Here is a 21135-nt window from a genome sequence, read left to right as displayed (position 1 = left end):
CATGAGAAATCGCATTGATTATTCTCGCAGGTCTCTAACCAATTAAGTACGTAGGTCATCTGCGGCACACAAACAGTTGTAAGAGTACTCTGCTGCGTTGTCACCAAAGATCACAGTAGAATTGTAGATGTATATTGTATCGATTGTTTTTCCAGTGGGCTTGTATTTTGATTTGTGAAATGTCTTGAAGAAACGAATAAACTGAGTACAAACTATGTCAGCAGAGTGAGCTCAGGAAAAAAAAGGTATATAAAGGATTGTTACTGTTCCTTGATGGCCAACACTTGTTAGTTGACTGGAACAAAAGGTTTACTAACTCTCGGGTTTCCATTCACAATGGAATGTGCAATAGGATTTCATCTGATGTTACTTCACATTAATCTCATATTCCCAGTCTAGTATTTGGTCAGCAGGAAAATGTTACCACACTATGCCAAATTCAGCACGCTTACAGTAAAGTACATCAGAAATGAGTTGATTTTGCTTTGCTGAAATAAGCAATGTGAAACATATCCTTCATTCAGGGGGTGAGTGCATTGTTAAATTGTAGCCTATTGCACTTTTTTTAGATGCGCATGATGAAGGCATTGGTCTTGTCTGTGTCCTCATTGTAGTAAAGCTCTACAAATGTGCCTCCACCGATACCTTTTGCTAGCCTCCCAGGGTTCACGCAAACAAACCATTTTTGTTCCTCGGCACCTTCGTTCAGGGAAAGCACCTGCCTCATAAAGTGCAGTTGGTATCATTTCACTCAGAAGTAAAAAAAAAAGGATTAGCTATAGTAAATAAAACACAAACGTGAGTGGCAAAATTAAGATTCATCACAGCATCTACCAATCATCTAAACTCAAATTTATGCATGGTAAATTTGGATTTCAGAACAATACAGTGTATCTCACAATTACCTTCACGAAAGGAGCAAGATCGGAAGGAAGCAGAAGAACATCAGGAGGTGATGAGATCTCAAATGCTTCCTTGGCAAGTGAGAAATCCATAGGCACACCAGCAGCAGGTGGATATAGAGGGTAGTAGCTGTAAGAAGGGTACATTCCGTAAGAATTAAGAATTGCAAACATCATCTCTGATGACTAATGTAATTAATAAAAAAATACAAAATTGCCTTTGTTGCTTCAGTATATGTTTTGCAAGTCGCCCAATCCTATCTGCAGGCTTTCCACCAGGTGGCTTGCGGGAAATTTCATCACCACTCAGCTGTTTCAAGATGTCCGTTGTACAACAGCCAAAATGTATCTGGAACACGAATGGCAAGAAGTTGTACAGAAGGCTACACTGAATGCAATGATAATGGGAGTAATTGCTGTTCAATATGTATGAGTTGTAACAAGGAAGCCAAGTCATCTGCGCAAAGTGTGGGACCAGCTTTGCACAGGATACCTACTGGGAGAACATAATACTATGGAAGCATAAAAGGAATAGGAATACTGAAGAACTGAATGCACTCTTCTTGACCATGTAGCGTTGAGGCAGAAAATGTAGGAAGTGTTAGAAGAGTACAGAGTTGTCATGGCCTAGGCTCCGGAGGGTGTAGTCGTGCAGATCATTGTGCACCATGGACATGCAAGAGGTTAGGGTTTGGAGTAACTGGAGGAGAGCCTCATCTTTTCGTCTTTATCGATTCTATGATATCCAGCAACAGGACTAGGTTCCTTTGCATTATATAGGGCTGGCTCCTACAGATCCAATCTAAACTTGTCCGGCTAACACAATCTTTATCTATGGAAATAATTAACTAACTTGACATGCAAGGAGAATACTTTGCATTGAGCCAAATGGTCCTGTTTCAAGATATTATTTTGTATCAGAATAAGACAAACTATTGAGTAAAAATATAGACATTAGTACAAGTTCACATGTCTTGTGGTTTGCAGTGTTGTGTAACATTAAACTGTTTAGACGTCCATCACACGATTCCTTTCATCCATTTGGATGGATAGGCGTACCTCATTAGAACTGAATATACTTGGATTTGCCAGACAAGTAATCTGCATAACATAGCAAACAGAACAAATGAATATAATATCAAATACGGAGTACTTAACAAACAAAAGGATAATCCTACAGGCTAATTACTTTGTTACCTGATGTGTGATATCTTCTGGTAAATTCAAGTCAAATGCAGGCTGCAGTCAGCGAAATACAGATATGTCATTGGAGTTATTCGCCGAAAAAGCAGAAGAAAATTTAAATACATGTACATGCAAATTTAGGTTCCTATTTATACTGTTGAAGACACGGAGTTTCCCAGTTTTCTTTAAAAAAGAAAGAAAAGAATATGCATGTGCTGGTAGTATCAAAAGAAGGCATTGATACATACAACACATTGCACTTACAGAACTACTAACAGGCCTTGGTTAGACAGTGCATCAATATAGGACAAGCTTAAGATTGTGGTAAATATGTTTATAATGACTACAGAGCATTGTTGATAAATAGTCACAAACAGCGTGTTTATATTTGCCAAAAATGATAAGAGTGGTGTGCTCTGAACGAGAAAACTACACACCTGGGGGAAAACAGTGTCGTGGTGAGCATCACGCACAGATGGAACAAGAATTACACGAACACTGTGACCCAAGTACTGGGTAAAATCTTGAAGCTGAACAAAGATATAAAACAATCACATATTACTTAGTTATGCATTTGACAACCTGCAGGCATGAAATTTCATCACTGTATACCTTTCTTAGAATTTCGAAATGGAAAATATCATGAAAGCTCTGGTCAACAGTTCCCCTTTTAATGTCAGGATGATCAGAGTCGATAAAGGGTCCCATCTACAGAAATAAAACAGTAATTGGTGTGGGGTAGGAGCAGAACATATTAAATGCATACACAATGTTCTGGATTCAAAGGCCTCACCAATATGAGCAGTTGAGGCTGCTTTCGACAGGCATATGAGAGCAGTTCTTGCAATGGTTCAAACAAAAGATTATCGGTTGTTGTATAGGGACCTGCTGCAATGACCTATAAGAAACATGAGAACATCATCTGTAAGATTCCTTGATTTTCCTGGCAGCAAAGCATCGAGAAAAATTGTGACCTAACACTCATGTCAAGTGAGCACACATGTTATAACCATTTGCTTAAATCTGGTAAAGACAGTATAAGAAATAGGTGAAATGTATGTCAGAGATATTGCTGCACTCAGTATGTTTACACAGTAGAGAATCATTTTTTCATGCTTGGGATACATATGTTATGTTGGGATGTAGATCTATAATGAATTCATTAGTTCCGATGACAAATCCTATCAGCCTACAATTTCATTAGCAATTTGACATCCAAATGGCAAAGTCAAACGTGAAGAACTCCATTAGCAAGGCAAGGAACAGAGGAAAATAAAATTGAATAGTTAATTAATTTACAATGATAAAATGAACAGTGTCAAATTAATATTGAATCACCCTTTCCTTTTACAATAACTACGCTAGAACAACAGTAAATAAGCACACTCAACAAATGAGTAGTTTATGGGCATATAATGACACAACCATAAGGTAAACAGGTATTACACTCCATGTTTTCTCCAATAATCCAGCAAGAACTAACCGATGACAACACTCTTGATAGAGTGTTCGAATTTTGACGGCCTTCATCATCAAGAGCCTGTTTCTTAGAACAAGGCAGTTGATCATCCACAGGAACTGGTATGGAATCAATCAACTTTGACGCAACAAAACAATGTCCACTAGGATTGTGACCTTCAATGCCCACAACCTGTTATTCAACTTTGTGTTAATTTGATGCACTAGGTAATGCATGTGGTGTGAGAACAAGCTGTGGATACCTGCCCAGGAAACAAAGAGAACTCGTTTATGTCCTTCAAGTCAAGGCGTACACGCTGTCCCCTGGAGTGCTCAACACTAGAAAAAGGAGATCCTTTAGTTACCTAAAGAAATAATCAAATGGTGACCAAAAAGGGTTTTTCCTGTGAACAGACTCAAGAAGCACACATACCTGCCCTGTAACAAGATAGATTTTTCATTCAAACGACCTTCCCCATCACAAATTACCATGCCAACAGCGAACATGTTGTCCTGAAAAGCAAGAATAGTTTATATATGCTTCCAGAACAGGAACAGTGATGACTGATGAGTACACAGAAAAATTCAGGTCCCATGCAGCAACCTCTGAAGCAAGGGTCGCATCTGCAGGTTCTCCACAAAGCCCAGTTGCAGAAAAAAGGCTTGCTGAACTTCTTATCCGATCTTCAAGGTAATTAAACTGGAAACATATTATGATGAAACATGCAGCTATAGATGGAAATTAAGCAAACAAATAAGCAATGCCCTTACTCGATCTTCCATCCTGTCATACATGAACCTGCAACCTGGTTCGGGATGTGAGCGTTGAACTTGCAAGGTACATCTTTGTCTTGGTTGGACTCTTCTAATTAATTCATCTTCTGAGGTTTCAACCTCAGGTTTACTTGGCACATTGGCCATGTCATCAGCATTCAAAACATAGTGCTGAGCAAATTTATTTACCCGTTGGGCGAAAGGGGTAATACGATCACCATTTGTTTTGGCCGCTCTGCTGGATGATGGCCTATCAGTTGTCAGAGGAGTTAGCTCGGAGTTAGATGGCTCTCCATGTGACTTTTCCAGTTTAGTGCTTGGTGTGTCAAGGAATCCCTCTTCTTCTGTGAGTGCATTGTTCAAGAGCCTGCAACAGTTACTTCTCATTATGCTTTTCCTTTTCAAAGAAATAAAGCATACATTTACGTGAACAGTGGTGTAGAACAAATGCAGATTTGGGACTGACATGTCAATATCATTGCTGGAGTAAACGTGAAGGTCTGTTTCTTCTTTTATAAGCTTGTCTTTTACTTCATTTTGCAAATGTGTCAAAAACCCATCAAGGTATGAGCTTTCAACCTTCAACCCATCCAATTGCCTGCACAAATCAGTTGCTTCAGTTTCTTAGGCTTTACAGCGCAGCAATCTCTAACAAGTATGATTCACCAGATAAAGAGTTCAGAAAGTGTTGATTAGAATCTTAGTGCATCAGGCCAGTATTCAACATGAGCTACGAGATTCATAAATTTTCACTACCTAAACATGCATAAGATTTAACAACCCGACAAGAAATCCCACAAAGATTGATATACATAAATACAGATATAGAGGTTGCTTTAGCTCCAGCCTAATAAAGAAGAGTGAAACAAGATGACTACAAAAAAAGTTCAAGAAAGTAACGGAAAGTTACATTAATCGATACTGCCTTAAATTTACATGAAAGCGGCAAACTGTTTCATATTTCCATCGTATAGATAAACTCAGGCTTCTCTAAAGCCTAGACAATTATGAAGTAGTTCCTGAATATGTTTTCCTAGTAAAAATGGGCATGCCTTATGGTTCCCCAATTAATTAACGAAATAAGCTGTATCTAACCAAATGAAGGGAATAAATGATATACAGAAGCAAAGTCTCCATAAAATCACATAAAAAATACATACATATTTTTCTCACTACTCTGTACTCATCAAGATTGGCTTAATTTCAGCTATAAAAGATCCTTTATTCGTTTTAGCAGTTTAGCTGGGTTCTAAACAGCATAGAGCTACAACTCTTTATAGGTGAGTTTCCGTTTCCTCTTGCAGATGCCTAGTGTTTTACAAAAGCAAGTATCCTCCCAATTTTATTTGGGCATAAACTAAAGCCCCCTTCTTTTATTTGACTGCATATATTCAAATATAACACTCAAACAGAAATCTGACAAGGTGGGTAGAATTGCAGGAGAAAGAAATTAGCCATTCTCCACTGATGTAACGACAGCTGGGACATTTCACATGCAACTAAACTCAGAGGTAAGCATCTATGTCATGTAGCTACATATCAGACGCTTCTGTTCTGTATCAGCAAACTCCCAGTTTTAGGCCCAATTGTTATGTGCCACTTCCCTGACAAAGCTGGCCTTTTAGGCTTTAGCTGTCTCAGTTTTATGACGAGCCATAACGGAAGCACCATGAAGGAACACTTCTGATGCCACCACAGCAAGTGACGTGGAGACAGGCCAGCCAAGGTCATTAGCGCTCTACCACAACCAAACCATTTGCAAACTAACCGTACAACCACACAAGAATGAATATTTACACCAATAGCTTAATTTATCGAGAGGAAGGCATCGGTCGGGGACGCTCAAACTTGGGCCATTCATCTTCACATATACATGTTGAGGTAATCAGGTAGGTAGCGGAAGGCCTTGGTGGCATGCCCGTGATAAGTTAGTGCAGGCCAAGCGATAGGTAGGCCAGGGCCGGCATGATGTTATGTAGTGGTTCAAGTTAAAACTTGGAGTTTAGCTTCAGTATGTAGCTAAATGGTAAATGCTTAAGTATGGAGTCTTTTTGTAGTTTCTACAAAATACCTGTAGCTTTGTGAAATTTATTATTGATAAGAGAACAACCAGGGAAGAACAAAAAGAGATAGACGCTAGAGTTATCTAACTATATTGCAGAGTGAAGGCAAGAAACAAGCGAAGGATTATAGGATCAGAATCGCATGCTTCAGAGAACCAGCTACAACAATGGAATCACCTAGGGAGCTCCTCCCATGTGGTGTGTGCTTCTGTGTCCTATTGATGTAATTTTCCAGGAAAACATGAAACACAAGTACCGATAATCACACAAAACTACAGTTCCTTGCGCTCGATTAACTCAAAGGACGCACAGTACAATGAGTACATTACTGAAGAATTACTAGCTTATACACCAAATATACAGTACCCCCCAAACTCGTCTAACAATTATTTCAGGCAGTTGGTCTGTCCCCCATTCCAGTCGGTGTGTCTCGGCAGAACTTAGACGTCTCTAGGTGAAATAAACGGCAAAATTGTGCGATTTTATCTGATACGGGCTGACCTATTGAGGTAGTAGACCTCCCAGTTGGAGACGAGATCCGCGGGGCTCATCTTGTAGTTGATGCAGTAGGTCAGCACTGCGAGCCACACAGGAACGCGCATCAGAAACTTAGCCAACCGCCAACTAATACGGACAAGAGAAAATTGGAGAAAGGAGAGTGGAGAGGGCGCATACGCGTGGAGAGGATCTGGGCGGAGTCGCTGGGGCCGGCGCCGCCGATGGAGAAGCCGCTGCTCTCGAACTCCGTGCGGATCTCCTCCTCCATCGCTGCTGCGGGTGTGCACGCTCGATGTGGGGGTCGACGGGAAGCGGAGCCGCGTCGGCGGGTGAGGATTTGGGTTTGGGGGAGAGAGAGCAAAGGGTGGGGAGGGATGGTCCAGATGGATTTGGGGGTCGAGGAAGAAAGTGGCGGGAATTGGAGGAACCCAGATGGCGGGAAAGATTTTACGGGTGGAGCAAACCCTAGCACGAGCTGCAGGTCCAGCCATTTCTGTATGGGCCATCGCTGGACGCGGCTGTTTGGGCTCTGGACTAATCAAGCGCTAGTTTAGGCTAGCCTTAACGGCCCACCGCCTTTTGGGTACTTAGCCCGGCCCATAAAAGGAAGGAAGTGAGATTTGCTCTGACATCCCATGCACGTATACTTGCTCAAGCAACTCCGCCGTTCAGATACGATGACAGAAAATTCACGCGGTTCGGTAAACCATAAGCTCAGACAAAATATTCGGGAATGCTAATCACTATTTTAAGTCACAAGATCATCCAAAAATTGTTGGATTCAAGTGAACCAGCGAGCGCTACTGTGCTAGCTCCGCCCCTGCCAGACGATTGCCAGGGGAGATGAGCAAATGAGGTCATCGTGTCCCTCCATCTACATCCGATGGTCCAGAATGTTCTAGAACTTCCGCGGCCTCTGCCGTCCCCCGTAGAGCCGCCGCCACCACCCGCACGCCAACAACCCTCCTCCACGGCTCCACCCTCCCCCATCCAACTGACATCTCGGTCCCACCTCGTCAGCGACCGATACCCGCCTCTGCAGTATAAACCTCTCTCCGCGTCTTATCTCCTCGCCTCCTACTTCCTCCCTCTTCCCCCTTCTGCTCTCCAGCTCCCTCCTCCTCCGGCCAATCTCCGCCCGAAATCCTTCATTCCTTCGCTAGGGTTAGGGTTTCTCCCGCACCAGTACAACCCCGCGTCATGGCCACCTTCACGCCCCAGGTCAGCGCGATGGCGTGCGGGTCCCCGTCGAGCTCGCTCTTCGTGGGCCGGCGGCGGCGGCCGGCGCTGCAGATGCGGGCCCCGCGCGGCGGGCGGGCGCGCGGGCTGGCGATGCGCGTGGCGTGCGAGAAGGTGGTGGGGATCGACCTCGGCACCACCAACTCCGCCGTCGCCGCCATGGAGGCCGGCAAGCCCACGGTGATCACCAACGCCGAGGGCCAGCGGACCACGCCGTCCGTCGTTGCCTACACCAAGGGAGGGGAGCGGCTGGTCGGACAGATCGCCAAGCGCCAGGCCGTCGTCAACCCGGAGAACACCTTCTTCTCCGTCAAGCGCTTCATCGGCCGCAAGATGGCCGAGGTCGACGACGAGGCTAAGCAGGTCTCCTACAATGTCCTGCGCGACGAGAACGGGAACGTTAAGCTCGACTGCCCTGCCATCGGCAAGCAGTTCGCCGCGGAGGAGATATCCGCGCAGGTAATAACCAATTTACATGTCACAATTAGTTATGTCCCATGTACAGATATAACGTGTGGAGTTTTGCTCCTGTGAAATTGGGGTACATGGAATCACTACGAAGAGAAATCTGATTGGCATTTGCATATTGAAATTCTATTTAACCACATAATGTGGATTGGATTTCAAGGCACCTGCAATTTGATATTTCCATGTGTTTATTAGGTCTGTGAGGATTCACGTTGGAATGTTTGATATGCTGCTAACTGTTACTAAGTTTCTACCTTCAGGGGAATATGTTTTTTGGTGATAGTATTAAAGGAAAGGTGCAATATGCTTAATTATGGTAGCATTTCATATTGTACCCCTCATTGATGATGTTAATTATTATTAATCTGTTTTAAATCAGATGATGCACTCGGGTAATTTATATTAATGCCCTCAATTGATTAATTTTATACTGCCATTCTACTAATTTTATTGGCTCACTGTTAAACTTCTCAGCAATTACATTGTTATAAATACTTAATTATGTTGGGTTGAGGAAAGTCGGACTGGCCTGTCATTGCTAGTTGTTAATTTTAGTCCAGTATGGGCCCTTTTTTAGTCTTACTTTTAGGGGTCTAAATGGGCAGTTCTCTTGTTTAACCATTCAGAGACCTAAGTGGCAACCGTGTGAATTTATAGACCTACAATGAACGTGATTTATATGTGAGTGATATATTTGACTTTTCTGGTAAACCTTTACCTTGACAGGTATTGAGGAAGCTGGTGGATGATGCATCTAAGTTTCTGAATGAAAAAATTACAAAAGCAGTGGTCACTGTTCCAGCCTACTTCAATGACTCACAGAGAACAGCAACAAAAGATGCTGGTCGTATTGCAGGCTTAGAAGTTCTTCGCATTATAAATGAGCCGACTGCTGCATCCCTGGCTTATGGTTTTGAGAAGAAAAATAACGAAACAATTCTAGTGTTTGACCTGGGTGGTGGTACTTTTGATGTCTCAGGTATGGGGTCCTAACTGTTTTTATCATTTTGCTTTTACTTTTTTAAATCTGAATCGCATGGACCATAATCTTATCACATATTCATATTACCATATCAGTCCTTCCTTTTGGATGAATCATGAGCGAAGTTTCAATGCTGAAAATTGATTCAGTTAGATGAAGCAATCTTTGTTGTGTCCTTTTTTGTTTTGAGTTTTAAGATTGAAGATGGTTTATCCATAAGGGCCCATTTGGAAGAATGGGGCTATTTGGAAGAATGGTATTTCTTGGTAAAGTTTCTGTATTGAAGTCAAAATTTAACTAAACACCTAAACTTTACCAACAGATACTCCTCGTCCTAACAGGTCCTCATGGACCAACCAATATGCTGACGAAAGCTATTTTAACATTTAGTTAAAATGCTCATAAAATTATGCTGGTTGAAACCTAAAAGTAAGAGCTCCCAAAATTGGGAATGTCCAATTGGATACCTTTCTTTGGTGTTCAGCAATGAGGCACTTTTAAGAAGGTTATGTTGTAGTCAGGTACATTGTAGGCTTTGCTTTCTTAGACATGTACTCCCTCTGATCCTAAATTCTTGACTCAAATTTGCCCAAATATGGATGTATCTATTCTTAAAAAACGTCTAGATACATGTAATATTTCGACAACAATTTAGGATCGGAGGGAGTAGTTCTTATATCTGAAAATAGTGATGTAGTACGGATGTGTCCTCCACTCCTTTACAAGTTATTACTTCTAATGAAGCAACATTACCCTGCAGTATTGGAGGTAGGAGATGGTGTGTTTGAGGTGCTTTCCACATCTGGGGACACACACCTAGGTGGCGATGACTTTGATAAGGTTTGTAATCCTTGTATTACTCTTGGAACATGATCCCATTGTAAAAATTTGCTGAAGTGCATGATGCATCAAGTGTTTGTAATTTTCATGCTCAAATATATCCGTACTGTAGGATATCAGAAAAGAGGATGTTGGCATGAACCATTCATGCACACTGCTTTTCTGCCTTCCTTTTTTTTTCTGTTTTCTGTAATAAGAACTAGACCATCAAAAATATATCTGTACTGCAGGGTATCAGAAAAGAGCACACTGCTTTTATTTTTTTTCCTTTTTCTGTAATAAGGAATTAGACCATGAAATTGTGTATAACAATTACGTGGGATGCATCAATGATTTCTTCTCTTCAAGCTTTTTGGACATCGCTTAGTATTCTTTTGATGGATGCAATATGGGCACCATGTTTGCTCATTCCTTTTTAGTAGTTAGTACTAGCAAACAAGCAACATGAGAAATTCAAATTAGTTCAACTGATGCAATGTGTTTTCTGTATACTCTCAAGTATAGCTTTTACATGTGAATCCTTTTTAGTTGTCAAGCAACCCCTTAGATCTTCTTATCTATTTCACATAGTATGTACTTGATTCCAACTTCTGCCCTGCAATACGGCCATTTAACATGTGAAATATCCTTTGATGTTGCCATTTAACATGTGAAAGATCCTTTGCTGTAGTAATGTTCATTCTTCATATGGACCCAATCAATAGTATTATTACCATTACTTCATGCCAATTTCTAATAATGTTGTCCTTGGACTCCACAGAAAATTGTAGATTGGCTCGCTAGCACCTTCAAGAATGATGAAGGCATAGATCTTCTTAAGGATAAACAAGCCCTTCAGCGTCTTACTGAGGCTGCAGAAAAGGCCAAGATGGAATTGTCAACTCTCACACAGGCAAACATTAGGTATTTTTTTCACAGAGATTTTGGGTGGTCCTGTATTGCTGAACTGGTGATATTTCTTCTGAACCATCAAATGTCTTAACTCACAGCTTGCCATTCATAACCGCTACTGCTGATGGACCCAAACACATTGAGGCAACCCTCTCTAGAGCCAAATTTGAGGAACTGTGTTCAGACCTCATTGATAGGTAAGTCTGAACGTTTTTTCAATTTATAATAGCCTGGAACTTTTGCTGTGTGCTGATACTAATACTAGTTCTGTGTTTTCAAGTATTTTTCAAACATGTTACTCAAATACTTTTGTACTTCTATTGATAGGCTTAAAACTCCTGTTAATAACGCCTTGAAAGATGCCAAGCTATCTGTTAGTAATCTAGACGAAGTGATTCTTGTGGGTGGATCCACCCGAATCCCTTCAGTGCAAGAACTTGTGAAGAAGATTACCGGCAAGGACCCCAACGTTACAGTCAACCCTGATGAGGTTGTTTCTCTTGGGGCAGCAGTACAGGTTATTTCCTTTCTCCACAAATGTGCTTTATCCTGTTCTCTTACAGAGCAATGAGCATCATGTCCAAACCTTCTAGTTACTTGCATTGCAGTAGTAGTCCTTCGACACATGCTAATAAAGTTGCAAGGGTAAATTTAGCTGTATGTAAAATTAGTTCCCCATTAACTGTGTAATTACAATGCAAGACAAATTTTTACTCATATAACATCTTGAACACCCATTGATATTCTCTCTTCCCTTAAATACCAGGGTGGGGTTTTAGCTGGAGATGTGAAGGATGTTGTCCTTCTCGATGTTACTCCATTGTCAATTGGGTTAGAAACTTTGGGTGGGGTAATGACAAAGATTATCCCCAGGAATACAACACTGCCCACCTCTAAGTCTGAGGTATTCTCAACGGCCGCTGATGGACAGACAAGTGTTGAGATTAATGTTCTCCAAGGGGAAAGAGAGTTTGTCAGGGACAACAAGTCCCTTGGAAGCTTCCGGTTGGACGGGATCCCTCCCGCACCACGTGGCGTGCCACAAATTGAAGTGAAGTTCGATATTGATGCCAATGGCATTCTGTCCGTTGCAGCTGTTGACAAGGGTACTGGCAAGAAGCAGGATATCACTATCACTGGCGCTAGTACACTACCAAAGGATGAGGTATGTTATTGTTTTAATGCCTACACTATCAAGCATTCTTGTTTGATTGCACCAAATTGGTTGTCTGGGTTATTGGGCATGAAGTTTGTTACTCTTTTTTCACCTTAAAAAAAGTGATCTGCTGGTTTTCTAGGTGGCATGTAGTTTTGTTAAATGTATTATCTTTGTCTCTTTAAAAAAAACTATGTGCTTGGTTTTCTGAATGGTATGCGGTGTTGTTAGATTTTCATTTTATTGCCAATGTTATTCTTGTTACTTTTGTTGATTTTCAATTTATGCTGCTGCTATTTCTCTTCAAAGTTATGCATCAAATCTGTTTTATTATGATATTATTATTCTGACGCATGTCTGTACCATATGGCATGTATGTGTTGCACATAATCCTTGCGTTTGAAATTAGTGTATTTATATCTCTGTTGTCTTGAAGTTCTGGTCAATCATGGTACTGATTTCATTTACAATCTTTGGTTGTGTAACTGCCTAAAAAAAATTCTGATGCCATTGAGCACTTTTTAGTTGTATATTATGTGCATGCTGTTCACTTCAGAAAACAATAATGCGTATGTTGGTGCATAAATATTCTTCTGAGGCATTTAGTTTTGCAGGTTGAGAGAATGGTAGAAGAAGCTGACAAGTTTGCCCAGGAGGACAAAGAGAAAAGAGATGCCATTGACACGAAAAACCAGGCAGACTCTGTGGTCTACCAGACGGAGAAGCAACTGAAGGAGCTTGGCGACAAGGTCCCTGCTCCTGTGAAAGAAAAGGTGGATGTAAAGCTTCAGGAACTCAAAGATGCCATTGCTGGTGGATCAACACCCACAATGAAAGCTGCCATGGAGGCTTTGAATCAGGAGGTAATGCAGATCGGACAGGCTATGTATAACCAATCTAGTGGCGGTGCTTCAGGGCCTACTGATGCTGGCGCTGAGCCTACGCCTGGTGCTGGACCAACAGGCTCAAGTGGAAATGATGGAGATGTTATTGATGCGGATTTCACAGATAGCAACTAAAAGGATGGTCAAATGGATAATGCCGTTTGATGCATAGACGCTGAGTGATGTTCTGGGTGTTATTTTTTGGGGGTGATAAAAGTTCTTTTTGTATCTCAGATTGATGTCCCTATAGGCTACTTAGTATGGAGTTTTATAGATGTAGGAGTTAACAACATTTCCTGGTGATGTTGAATCGAGTATTATAGCCATCCGAAGGTGTATGGAGGCAAAATGTTTTTGATCGAAATTGTAGCCTTTCTTGGAAATAAACTAGCCATGTTCAGATCAGCAATGAACCATCAGGTGTTCCCATTGTATTTATCTACTGCAACATGTGCAGAGAACCAAGTAATTATGCAGGTTTATCCACCTTGCATACGAGCAAATGATGAATTTTCAGTTCCAGACTTCCAGCACGCTCAGCAAAGATTTGTAGATAATTACACATGAAACCGGATTTGCATACCCATGAAAACACACTTTGAACGGACAGTTGAACTAGATATTTGGGAGTGCACAAATTTCCAAACATCTGAAATTCAGAATGTCCGGTAAACAAGCGAGGAAAATGGCTGCAAAATACAGAGGTTATATCTTATCAGAAGATTATGAAACCAAACACGTTGGTGGCCTAGGCTACATCGCGCCAAGCCAAGCAACTAAGATGTGCCAACTTTCCTGGTAGCAGCTACATTATTACCAAAATAACTATCATGTTCGTCTAGTAAATATCAAGGAAAGACGGGCACTATGATATGGCTTCGAACACTACTTGAGATGAAACTCTCGTGATCAGTTCTTCGCAGTGAGAGCATTGTTTTCCTTGATCCGAAACCGGTTGTCCAGCTTGACGAAACGCTTCAGGTCTTCATAAGGGAGTTCCTTGGCATCTTTCCTCCGCAGCTCACTCAGCACGGGACGCTTGTCGACCAGGTGCCACAGCCAGTCAGGGTACTCTGCATCTGGCTGGATCTTTGGATCAGAACCCTCCTTCAGGATATTTGCACCAAACACAGTTGTGCTCTTCATTTCCTTGCTGAGCACAGGTTTAGCATCAGCTGTGCCACCTTTTCCACCCTTCTTTCCCTTGGCTGCAACTGCAAGGCCTCTGGCCCCGATCAACTGAGCTGCATCTCTTGGTATAATTCCTTGCTTCAATACTCTTGTCCAAGGCATTGCCATTCCTGTGTTGATGATTTTTTAACTGCACAAATCAATCACCAGAACGAACTGTCAACATATAAAACAGAAAACAACAACAATTCTGAACAAAGTTTAGAATCTGAAAAACAAGTTAGTCATTTAACTGGAAAGACAACGTGAGTACATAGATGTCAAAGGAGTATGTTGACTATATAGGAGTGTATGGTAGAAAAATCACTTTTAGGTATTTGCTACAGCTTGTTTCTGCCACTAACTTTATACTGTAATGTAGCGAGCTGCAGCTTTGGAAGCTACATGTGTAATGTAAAGCTTGTAATTCTGCTTCCAAGTGTTCGCTGCAACTTATTTTGAAATTATTACTGTTGTCATCAGGCTTGAGACACTTTTTTCTGCTCTACTGAACACATGAACTAAAAAGGATTGAAGATGATCCTTGGATATAATATAACGTCCCATCGTTTATTTAGTACACTGAGAAAAAACACAAGAATTGAACAGTACTATTACAGAGGATAAGAAAAGCTGCTGCTACTGAATTTTTTTTTGCTCCACTCTTTTGAGTTCTTCATCCCCTATCTCTCATAGCACCATAACCAAATACATCATCATGTAGTCATCCACATGCCTACCATTATCGAGCCGCTACTGCTAAGTGCTAACCATTGTTGCCATTCCTCTCCCTATTCAGTGAAACTGTGGAAGCACCAAGCAGCACGCACTAAACAGATCGAGCACAGACTAAGGTAGAGCAAAATGAAACAAAATAAAATAGACATGGCTGCGGCGTGGAGGAAGAAGGCTTATAAGCACGGGCGGAGGACCCAGTAGCGCAAGGTAGGGCGTCCGCCGTACCTTGATTTTTACCTCAGTTACGAATTGGGGAAGATTAAGAAGATGAAACGGGGAGCTAAAGGGCGGGACCCGTTCGTGGGGTGATGGAGAGAGAAACGGTCGGGAGCGAGGGAATCGAAGGGGAGATAGATACCTGCGGCGGAGGCGCTCGCGCTGAGGAGGAAGACGAGCTAGGGGGCTGGGGCGCTCGGCAGCGGGATTGGGCAGGAGAGGGGTGGCGGCGCTCGCGCGAGGAGGAAGACGAGCGGAGCGAGGGCCGAGGGGGCTGAGGCACTCGGCAGCGAGATGGGCCAGACGGCCCAGACGGAGGGAAGATGCCGAGCAAAATAAGAAAAAACAAATAAGTAGACATAAATGAGCTCCGGCCCACAAAGAAAATAGCCTCAGAATTCCTGTGATGTAAAGAAGAATTTATTTACTCTAAAAAAATCGTTTAGAAAGTTTTTTCGACAACGAATCTAGTGACATATCTTTTGTTAAGAAAAATACGTGCGTGCCTCATGTTATGAAACGGAGGAAGTAGATAGTAACATCCAGGATTTGTCTACCACTTCGGTATTTATAGATTCTAACAATTTTGTAATCCAAATTACTCGGTCTCTGGTTGTTTTGACTGGGTTGTTTTACTCACACCGCATCCATCTCATTACAGGACTCCGCCTTGTTTTTCAGGCGCTCTTTTGCTAAAAAGAACAATAAAGCATGCACACTGATTGTTTGCTACCGAACTTGCTGAACTCATTTTTATAGGCCATCATGCCACGTTCGTAACGAAATGATTTATCCTTGTTCAGAAAGCTTAAGAGATCTTGAAAAGCGACGAAATGTTGCCGTCTTCAGCGGAAGAGGCTGGTACTGTCATGCTTGTTCGACATGTACAATGTGGGGGGGCGCATGCTAGTTTGTTTGTAGGCACGAGGACAAGAAATTGCTTGTATCACACCACGAGAAACATCCGTTTTGAGTAAATCACATAGACGGTGCGACGCGTTCCCCGGTTTCTTAGGCTGCAAGGCGGAACGGAACGGGCGGCTGAGGGCACGAGATGTCCCTTTGCCTTCAACGGCCGAGATTGCCCAATCGATCAAACTCGGTTTCTGGCCCGCGCGCTTCCTCCTCTCGTCACGCGGACCATAAAAGGCCCGCCCAAGCCGCCTTCCTTTCCAGGCCATTGCAAATCGCAATCCAACTCGAACTGCTCTCCCCGCTCCAGATCGATTCGCCCACGCCGCGCCGCCCGGCGAGCGATCGACGAATCGATCCCGCTAGCCACCCCACCTCTCCCCTGCGCTAGATCCGTCGATATGGCGCAGCCCCCCGCAGGCGGCGGCGGCGGCGGCGGCGGCCACCACTGGCTGGCGACGGCGCCCCCGGACCTCCGCGCCAAAGTGGTTAGAAAGATGTAAGTACTCTCGCTTCCTTTTCTTATTATCCGGTCGCTCCGGTTTCTGCCCTAATCTAGTGTTCTGTAGTCATCGCGGATTCTGTACGCTACTAAATGGTAGATTTGGGGCCCGATTCCGCACTAGAATCTGTTTATCTCGGTTTACCACATGAGTCGAATTGTTCCCCGTGAAGGAAAAAATATTTCCGTGTTACTTCCATACAACCCCTCTTGAGTACCCGTTTGGTTGATTTTTCTGATAGGTCAGTTCTGGTTAATTGACTAGCGTTCTCCTGCAAATTGTTTTCTGATCGCTAGCTCTCATGTTGTTGTAGTGTTACGTAACTGTTAAGTTGTTGTCTAGTGATTACCTATTCTTTTCTTTACTTGTTTATTGTGATGTTCTGATTATTCTCTATCTTTTGATACACATACGAAACCCTCTCAATTTCTTCCATCTGTGTCGTATTGGTTTCAGAATTAAGACTTTGCCCCGACCCAATGGGCCGCCAGATCAGCATCAGCTTGCACACCTCCACGCCGTTGCCTCCCGATATGAGGCCAGGGTGTTCGGGGCTGCCACCAGCATGCAAGATTACATTACGACAGTAAGCAAGAAGATGACGCAGATTCAGAACAGAGACCAAACGTCTGCCCATGCTGCCTCAAACCTTCAGCAACCGGCGCAAATGGGATCCCAAATGCAGCAGGCCAATGCAGCGCAAGCTAATTACTCTGTAAGGCCACTCCAAATGGCACCGGCTGCCCGGCCGTCAGCAACACATCAGACGCAACACCCGCCCAGCCATATCTCCAGTGGCTTGTGTAATCTGCAGCCCCAGCCCCAGCCTCAGCCACGCTTGATGGGGATAATGAATCAGCAACACCTGAGGAGGGTCAACCAAATGCAGCGGGTGCAGCAGGCCAATGTCGCCGTGATGCAGAATGGGCACCCTGGAGGACAGAACAAGAACAACCAGCAATATGAAAGCCCTCCAACTTCAGAGATAATCACAAGGAATAATGCTGAAGAAGTCGAATGGAGGGAGGACTTGTTCCAGAAGATCACATCACTCAAGGATGCCCACTTCACTGAGCTCATGGAATACGACCGAGCGTTGGATGTTTGCGATATAACAAATGAACAGTTCGAGTCGATGCCTGAAAAGAAAGCTGACAGATGCAGGAAATTACAAAAAATCAAGGGAATGATACAGACTGTGCTGAGCTTCCTTCAGCTCCAGAAAGGCAACATTCCCAAACAGGCCATGGGCCAGTTGGGCAAATTCCAAGACATAATATCTGGTCTGCGGCAATTCTTCAGGATGGAAAGAAAAAAAGCTACGATCGCAGCGAGGAACTGTCGCGAGCTGCCTCATGTCGCGAGTCCAGCTGGCACCACGGCACCACCCACTAGTGGCATGGATACGCAGCATGAACATCGAGAGGTCCCTGCAGTTGAAACCATCTCGTCGCAGCCAACACAGAGCAGTCCGACGAGATCAACTCCCCTGGCTTTGGAACCAAATGAGAGCAACACCGCCAACTTGGCAGGTGAAGCAGAGGATGATGGTCAGGCTGAGATGCTGGGTGAAGCTGGGGCACCGGTAGCTGACGCGGCAACATTCACCGGAGGAACATGTAGCCAGGAAGAACATCCAGCAGATGAAACGGTTATTCCTCAGATGTCACAGAACGTTCCTCCTGGAGGAACATATAGCCAGGAAGAAGATCAAGAGAATACAGAAGACGAACCGGTTATTTCTGAGTTGACACAGAACGCTCCTCCTGAAGGAACATGTATCCAGGAAGAAGAACAGCAAGAGCAGGCGGTCATTATCCCTGAGTTGACACAGAACGTTCCTCCTGGAGGAATGACTCAACCGGCTCAGCAGCAAGACCGTAGCGCGGATCAAGCCGAATCACCCAACGAGGCCTGTGTCACAGCCGAAGCGCCGGTATCCATGGATCAGCCACCGATCAAGAGCGGAGACAAGGCGGAAGCGCTCCGCGGGTTAGCCCGTGAATTGGGGCTGAACCTTGGGCGCAGCACCCGCCTCCGCAGGACCATCGACAGCGTGTCCTGTGAGGAGGAGGAAACATCGGAGCCTGAATCCAAGAGGCAGAAAATGCAGAGCTTCGGCTACGGCTACATCACCGACAGAGTGCTGGACGAGGTCAGAGACGCGCACAGGGCGCTGCTCGAGACGGAGGTCAGCATCATCAGCGACACCACGGGAGCAGCTGCTGCAGCGGACGGTCCGTCGATGGTGGTCGGGTTCTTCTACACCGCCGTGACGCTCCCGCCGGACTTCAGGGGGGCCTTCGAGGTGTCCGAGGTGTACGCGAAGCTGCTCGTCCCCGCCGATTACCCACGGAGCTCTCCGGCGGTGCTGCCCCGCGGCGAACTGCGAGAGGGCTTTCCATGCTCGGTGGACGCGGCGTTTCAAGACGCCTTCAGCAAGCTCCCGGAGCACAGATCCATCGTGGACATTGCCAGGGCGTTTGACTCGTGCGTGCGGAGCGTCGTTGCTGAATTTGTGAAGATGATTAGGATGTGGGAATTGGAAAGTTACATGGAATCGAGGAGGCAGTACATGCAAAATTATGACCCTAGGATGGGATCATGTATATGCAAGTAAGAAAAGTTCAAACTTGGTATATGTAGAACATGTATAGGAGGAGGAAATTGTTTGCTGCAGAGCTGATTCAATAGTAAACATGCAGGGAACAGCTGCCTTAATTATACCGTACAATGTTGTTCATGTTTATGTGGAAAACAATTTGGTGTTTGGCATGGAAAATTGCATCTCCCTAGCATGCAGCTATACACTCGAGTACCATAATTAATTTGGACCGTTTATTTTTAATCTAAAAGATCAGATTAGTTGATACTTTCTAATACTCCCAACTGATACGTGTGGAGTAATAAGATGCAGTATCAGACGGAAGCGCAAAAACGTAACCAAATATCGGCCGGAAAAAAAAACGAAAAGAGCCTTTTCCCATTCTCCCCTGTTCCCCGTTGATGTCCAGGAAGATTTCCGCTGCCTCCTCATTGAGGCTCCTTCCGCTGCCGCCTCTGGTGCCTCCCCCTTCCTTCTGCGGGCGATCAACCGTCGGTGCGGGCTTGTGGTGGTTCAAGCGGTGGAGTTCCAAGGGCAGGAGGGAGGGCGGCGGAGCAGACTAGGGGGAGGGCGGCGGCGGCGCGTTGGAGGAGGGCGAGGACAACGTGGGAGCGGAGGGCGTCGGCGGCGCTGGCAGGGTCGAGGGCGGCGGCGAGGATGGAAGCAAGGAGGCGGCGCGCTGGAAGGGCAGCGGCGGCAAGGACGGAAGCGGCGGCCGCCGTGGGATGGGAAGAAGGCTGCGCGCGCCGCTGGAAAAAGGGGTCGGCGGCGGCGGCGGCCTGAGATGGTGGCAGCAGCGACGAGGGCGACAGGGGCAGCCGCGGCGAGGACTATAGCGGCGGTGCGGGCTGCAAGGATGGAAAGCAGCGGCAGCGGCGACTCGGGGATGGGAGGACAGCGACAGCGGCGTGTGCGGCAGATGCAAGGGACAGCGGCGGCAGCCGCGGCGCGCCGGCGAGGATGACGGCGAGCTGGAATCGAAAAGACCGGAGAGAGACCACTATTTTTTTAATTACTATTATTTTTCTCAATGCGAAAATGTGAAAAGACAATAGTGCCCTCTTCTAAGGGAGAATTTGCCATATAGTTCATTTGTTTGAGCCAACGAGGGTCAAAAAGTATTCTGAGGGTCACCATGTTGCACCTCTATATACTCTACACATTGATTCTTACTTGGTCTTGGGAAAGAATGCTTATATATTCAGCGAACTTAATTAACCAATCGACCTAGATGTAAAAAGTCATAACTTTATTCCAAGTCAAACTTCTTAAATTTTGACTAAGTTTATAAGAAAATCTACTAACTTATATGACTCTAAATTAGTTTTATTAGATTCATTGTGATAAGTATTTTCATAGTGTACTTATTTAATATTCTAAATGTTAATTTTTTCCTATAAACTCCATCAAATGACAAGTTAAGATATGATTTCCTATACTCCCTCCGAAAAAAATCCATAGTACAACTTTGTACTAAATCTACGACAAATAATATGGATCGGAGTGAGTATTTAGAATGGATTTGGTACTTCTCTGTGGAATATGTGCTATTGTTCGTTGTTCTGACTGTCAACCATCATGGCTCTCTCAGTTAACATACTCGGTGCAATTATTTGTTCCATTGATGCTCAATATCGGTTGAATTAGCTCA

The 21135-nt window shown here is 44.1% G+C and overlaps 4 protein-coding genes across 4 annotated transcripts; 2 read left to right on the top strand and 2 right to left on the bottom strand.

The window, feature by feature from the left end:
* Window positions 1-270: 270 nt before the first annotated feature.
* On the bottom strand, window positions 271-7309 carry LOC100844321 (DNA polymerase alpha subunit B). The gene is made up of 16 exons (XM_003578685.4): window positions 7058-7309; window positions 6884-6959; window positions 4786-4917; window positions 4317-4686; window positions 4150-4245; window positions 3979-4058; window positions 3809-3884; window positions 3571-3738; window positions 2881-2985; window positions 2700-2795; window positions 2525-2617; window positions 2100-2141; window positions 1962-2003; window positions 1121-1251; window positions 906-1032; window positions 271-718 (listed from the first exon to the last, which is right to left on the bottom strand). Exons 1-16 carry the CDS (start codon window positions 7146-7148, stop codon window positions 566-568), a joined length of 1878 nt encoding a protein of 625 aa, XP_003578733.1. The 5' UTR covers window positions 7149-7309; the 3' UTR covers window positions 271-565.
* A 771-nt stretch (window positions 7310-8080) lies between these two features.
* On the top strand, window positions 8081-13826 carry LOC100842588 (stromal 70 kDa heat shock-related protein, chloroplastic). Its single transcript, XM_010240276.3, has 8 exons — window positions 8081-8578; window positions 9314-9566; window positions 10330-10409; window positions 11170-11312; window positions 11399-11497; window positions 11628-11817; window positions 12067-12465; window positions 13071-13826. Exons 1-8 carry the CDS (start codon window positions 8081-8083, stop codon window positions 13473-13475), a joined length of 2067 nt encoding a protein of 688 aa, XP_010238578.1. The 3' UTR covers window positions 13476-13826.
* Window positions 13827-13937: 111 nt separating this feature from the next.
* Window positions 13938-15784, bottom strand: LOC100844625 (54S ribosomal protein L37, mitochondrial). The gene is made up of 2 exons (XM_003578686.4): window positions 15607-15784; window positions 13938-14661 (listed from the first exon to the last, which is right to left on the bottom strand). Exon 2 carries the CDS (start codon window positions 14637-14639, stop codon window positions 14250-14252), a length of 390 nt encoding a protein of 129 aa, XP_003578734.1. The 5' UTR covers window positions 14640-14661; window positions 15607-15784; the 3' UTR covers window positions 13938-14249.
* An 836-nt stretch (window positions 15785-16620) lies between these two features.
* LOC104585157 (mediator of RNA polymerase II transcription subunit 15a) lies at window positions 16621-19675 on the top strand. Its single transcript, XM_010241165.3, has 2 exons — window positions 16621-16875; window positions 17336-19675. Exons 1-2 carry the CDS (start codon window positions 16778-16780, stop codon window positions 19497-19499), a joined length of 2262 nt encoding a protein of 753 aa, XP_010239467.1. The 5' UTR covers window positions 16621-16777; the 3' UTR covers window positions 19500-19675.
* Window positions 19676-21135: the final 1460 nt, after the last annotated feature.

Source organism: Brachypodium distachyon, chromosome 4 (genome assembly GCF_000005505.3).
Source record: "Brachypodium distachyon strain Bd21 chromosome 4, Brachypodium_distachyon_v3.0, whole genome shotgun sequence".
Taxonomy (NCBI): Eukaryota; Viridiplantae; Streptophyta; class Magnoliopsida; order Poales; family Poaceae; genus Brachypodium; species Brachypodium distachyon.
The sequence above is the reverse complement of the archived record's forward strand: the minus strand, read 5'-3'. Positions and strand labels throughout refer to the sequence as shown.

Bases quoted from the DNA above. Each gene is read 5' to 3' on its own strand.
- LOC100844321 (XM_003578685.4), bottom strand. From the start codon at position 7,148: ATGGAGGAGGAGATCCGCACGGAGTTCGAGAGCAGCGGCTTCTCCATC. The intron at 4,059-4,149 runs GTTGCTGCATGG...CTTGCTTTTCAG, and splicing joins ATGCGACCCTTGCTTCAGAG to GACAACATGTTCGCTGTTGG. The intron at 2,618-2,699 runs GTATACAGTGAT...ATCTTTGTTCAG, and splicing joins ATTTCGAAATTCTAAGAAAG to CTTCAAGATTTTACCCAGTA.
- LOC100842588 (XM_010240276.3), top strand. From the start codon at position 8,081: ATGGCCACCTTCACGCCCCAGGTCAGCGCGATGGCGTGCGGGTCCCCG. The intron at 9,567-10,329 runs GTATGGGGTCCT...ATTACCCTGCAG, and splicing joins TGGTACTTTTGATGTCTCAG to TATTGGAGGTAGGAGATGGT. The intron at 11,313-11,398 runs GTATTTTTTTCA...CTTAACTCACAG, and splicing joins CTCACACAGGCAAACATTAG to CTTGCCATTCATAACCGCTA.
- LOC100844625 (XM_003578686.4), bottom strand. From the start codon at position 14,639: ATGGCAATGCCTTGGACAAGAGTATTGAAGCAAGGAATTATACCAAGA.
- LOC104585157 (XM_010241165.3), top strand. From the start codon at position 16,778: ATGGCGCAGCCCCCCGCAGGCGGCGGCGGCGGCGGCGGCGGCCACCAC. The intron at 16,876-17,335 runs GTAAGTACTCTC...TATTGGTTTCAG, and splicing joins GCCAAAGTGGTTAGAAAGAT to AATTAAGACTTTGCCCCGAC.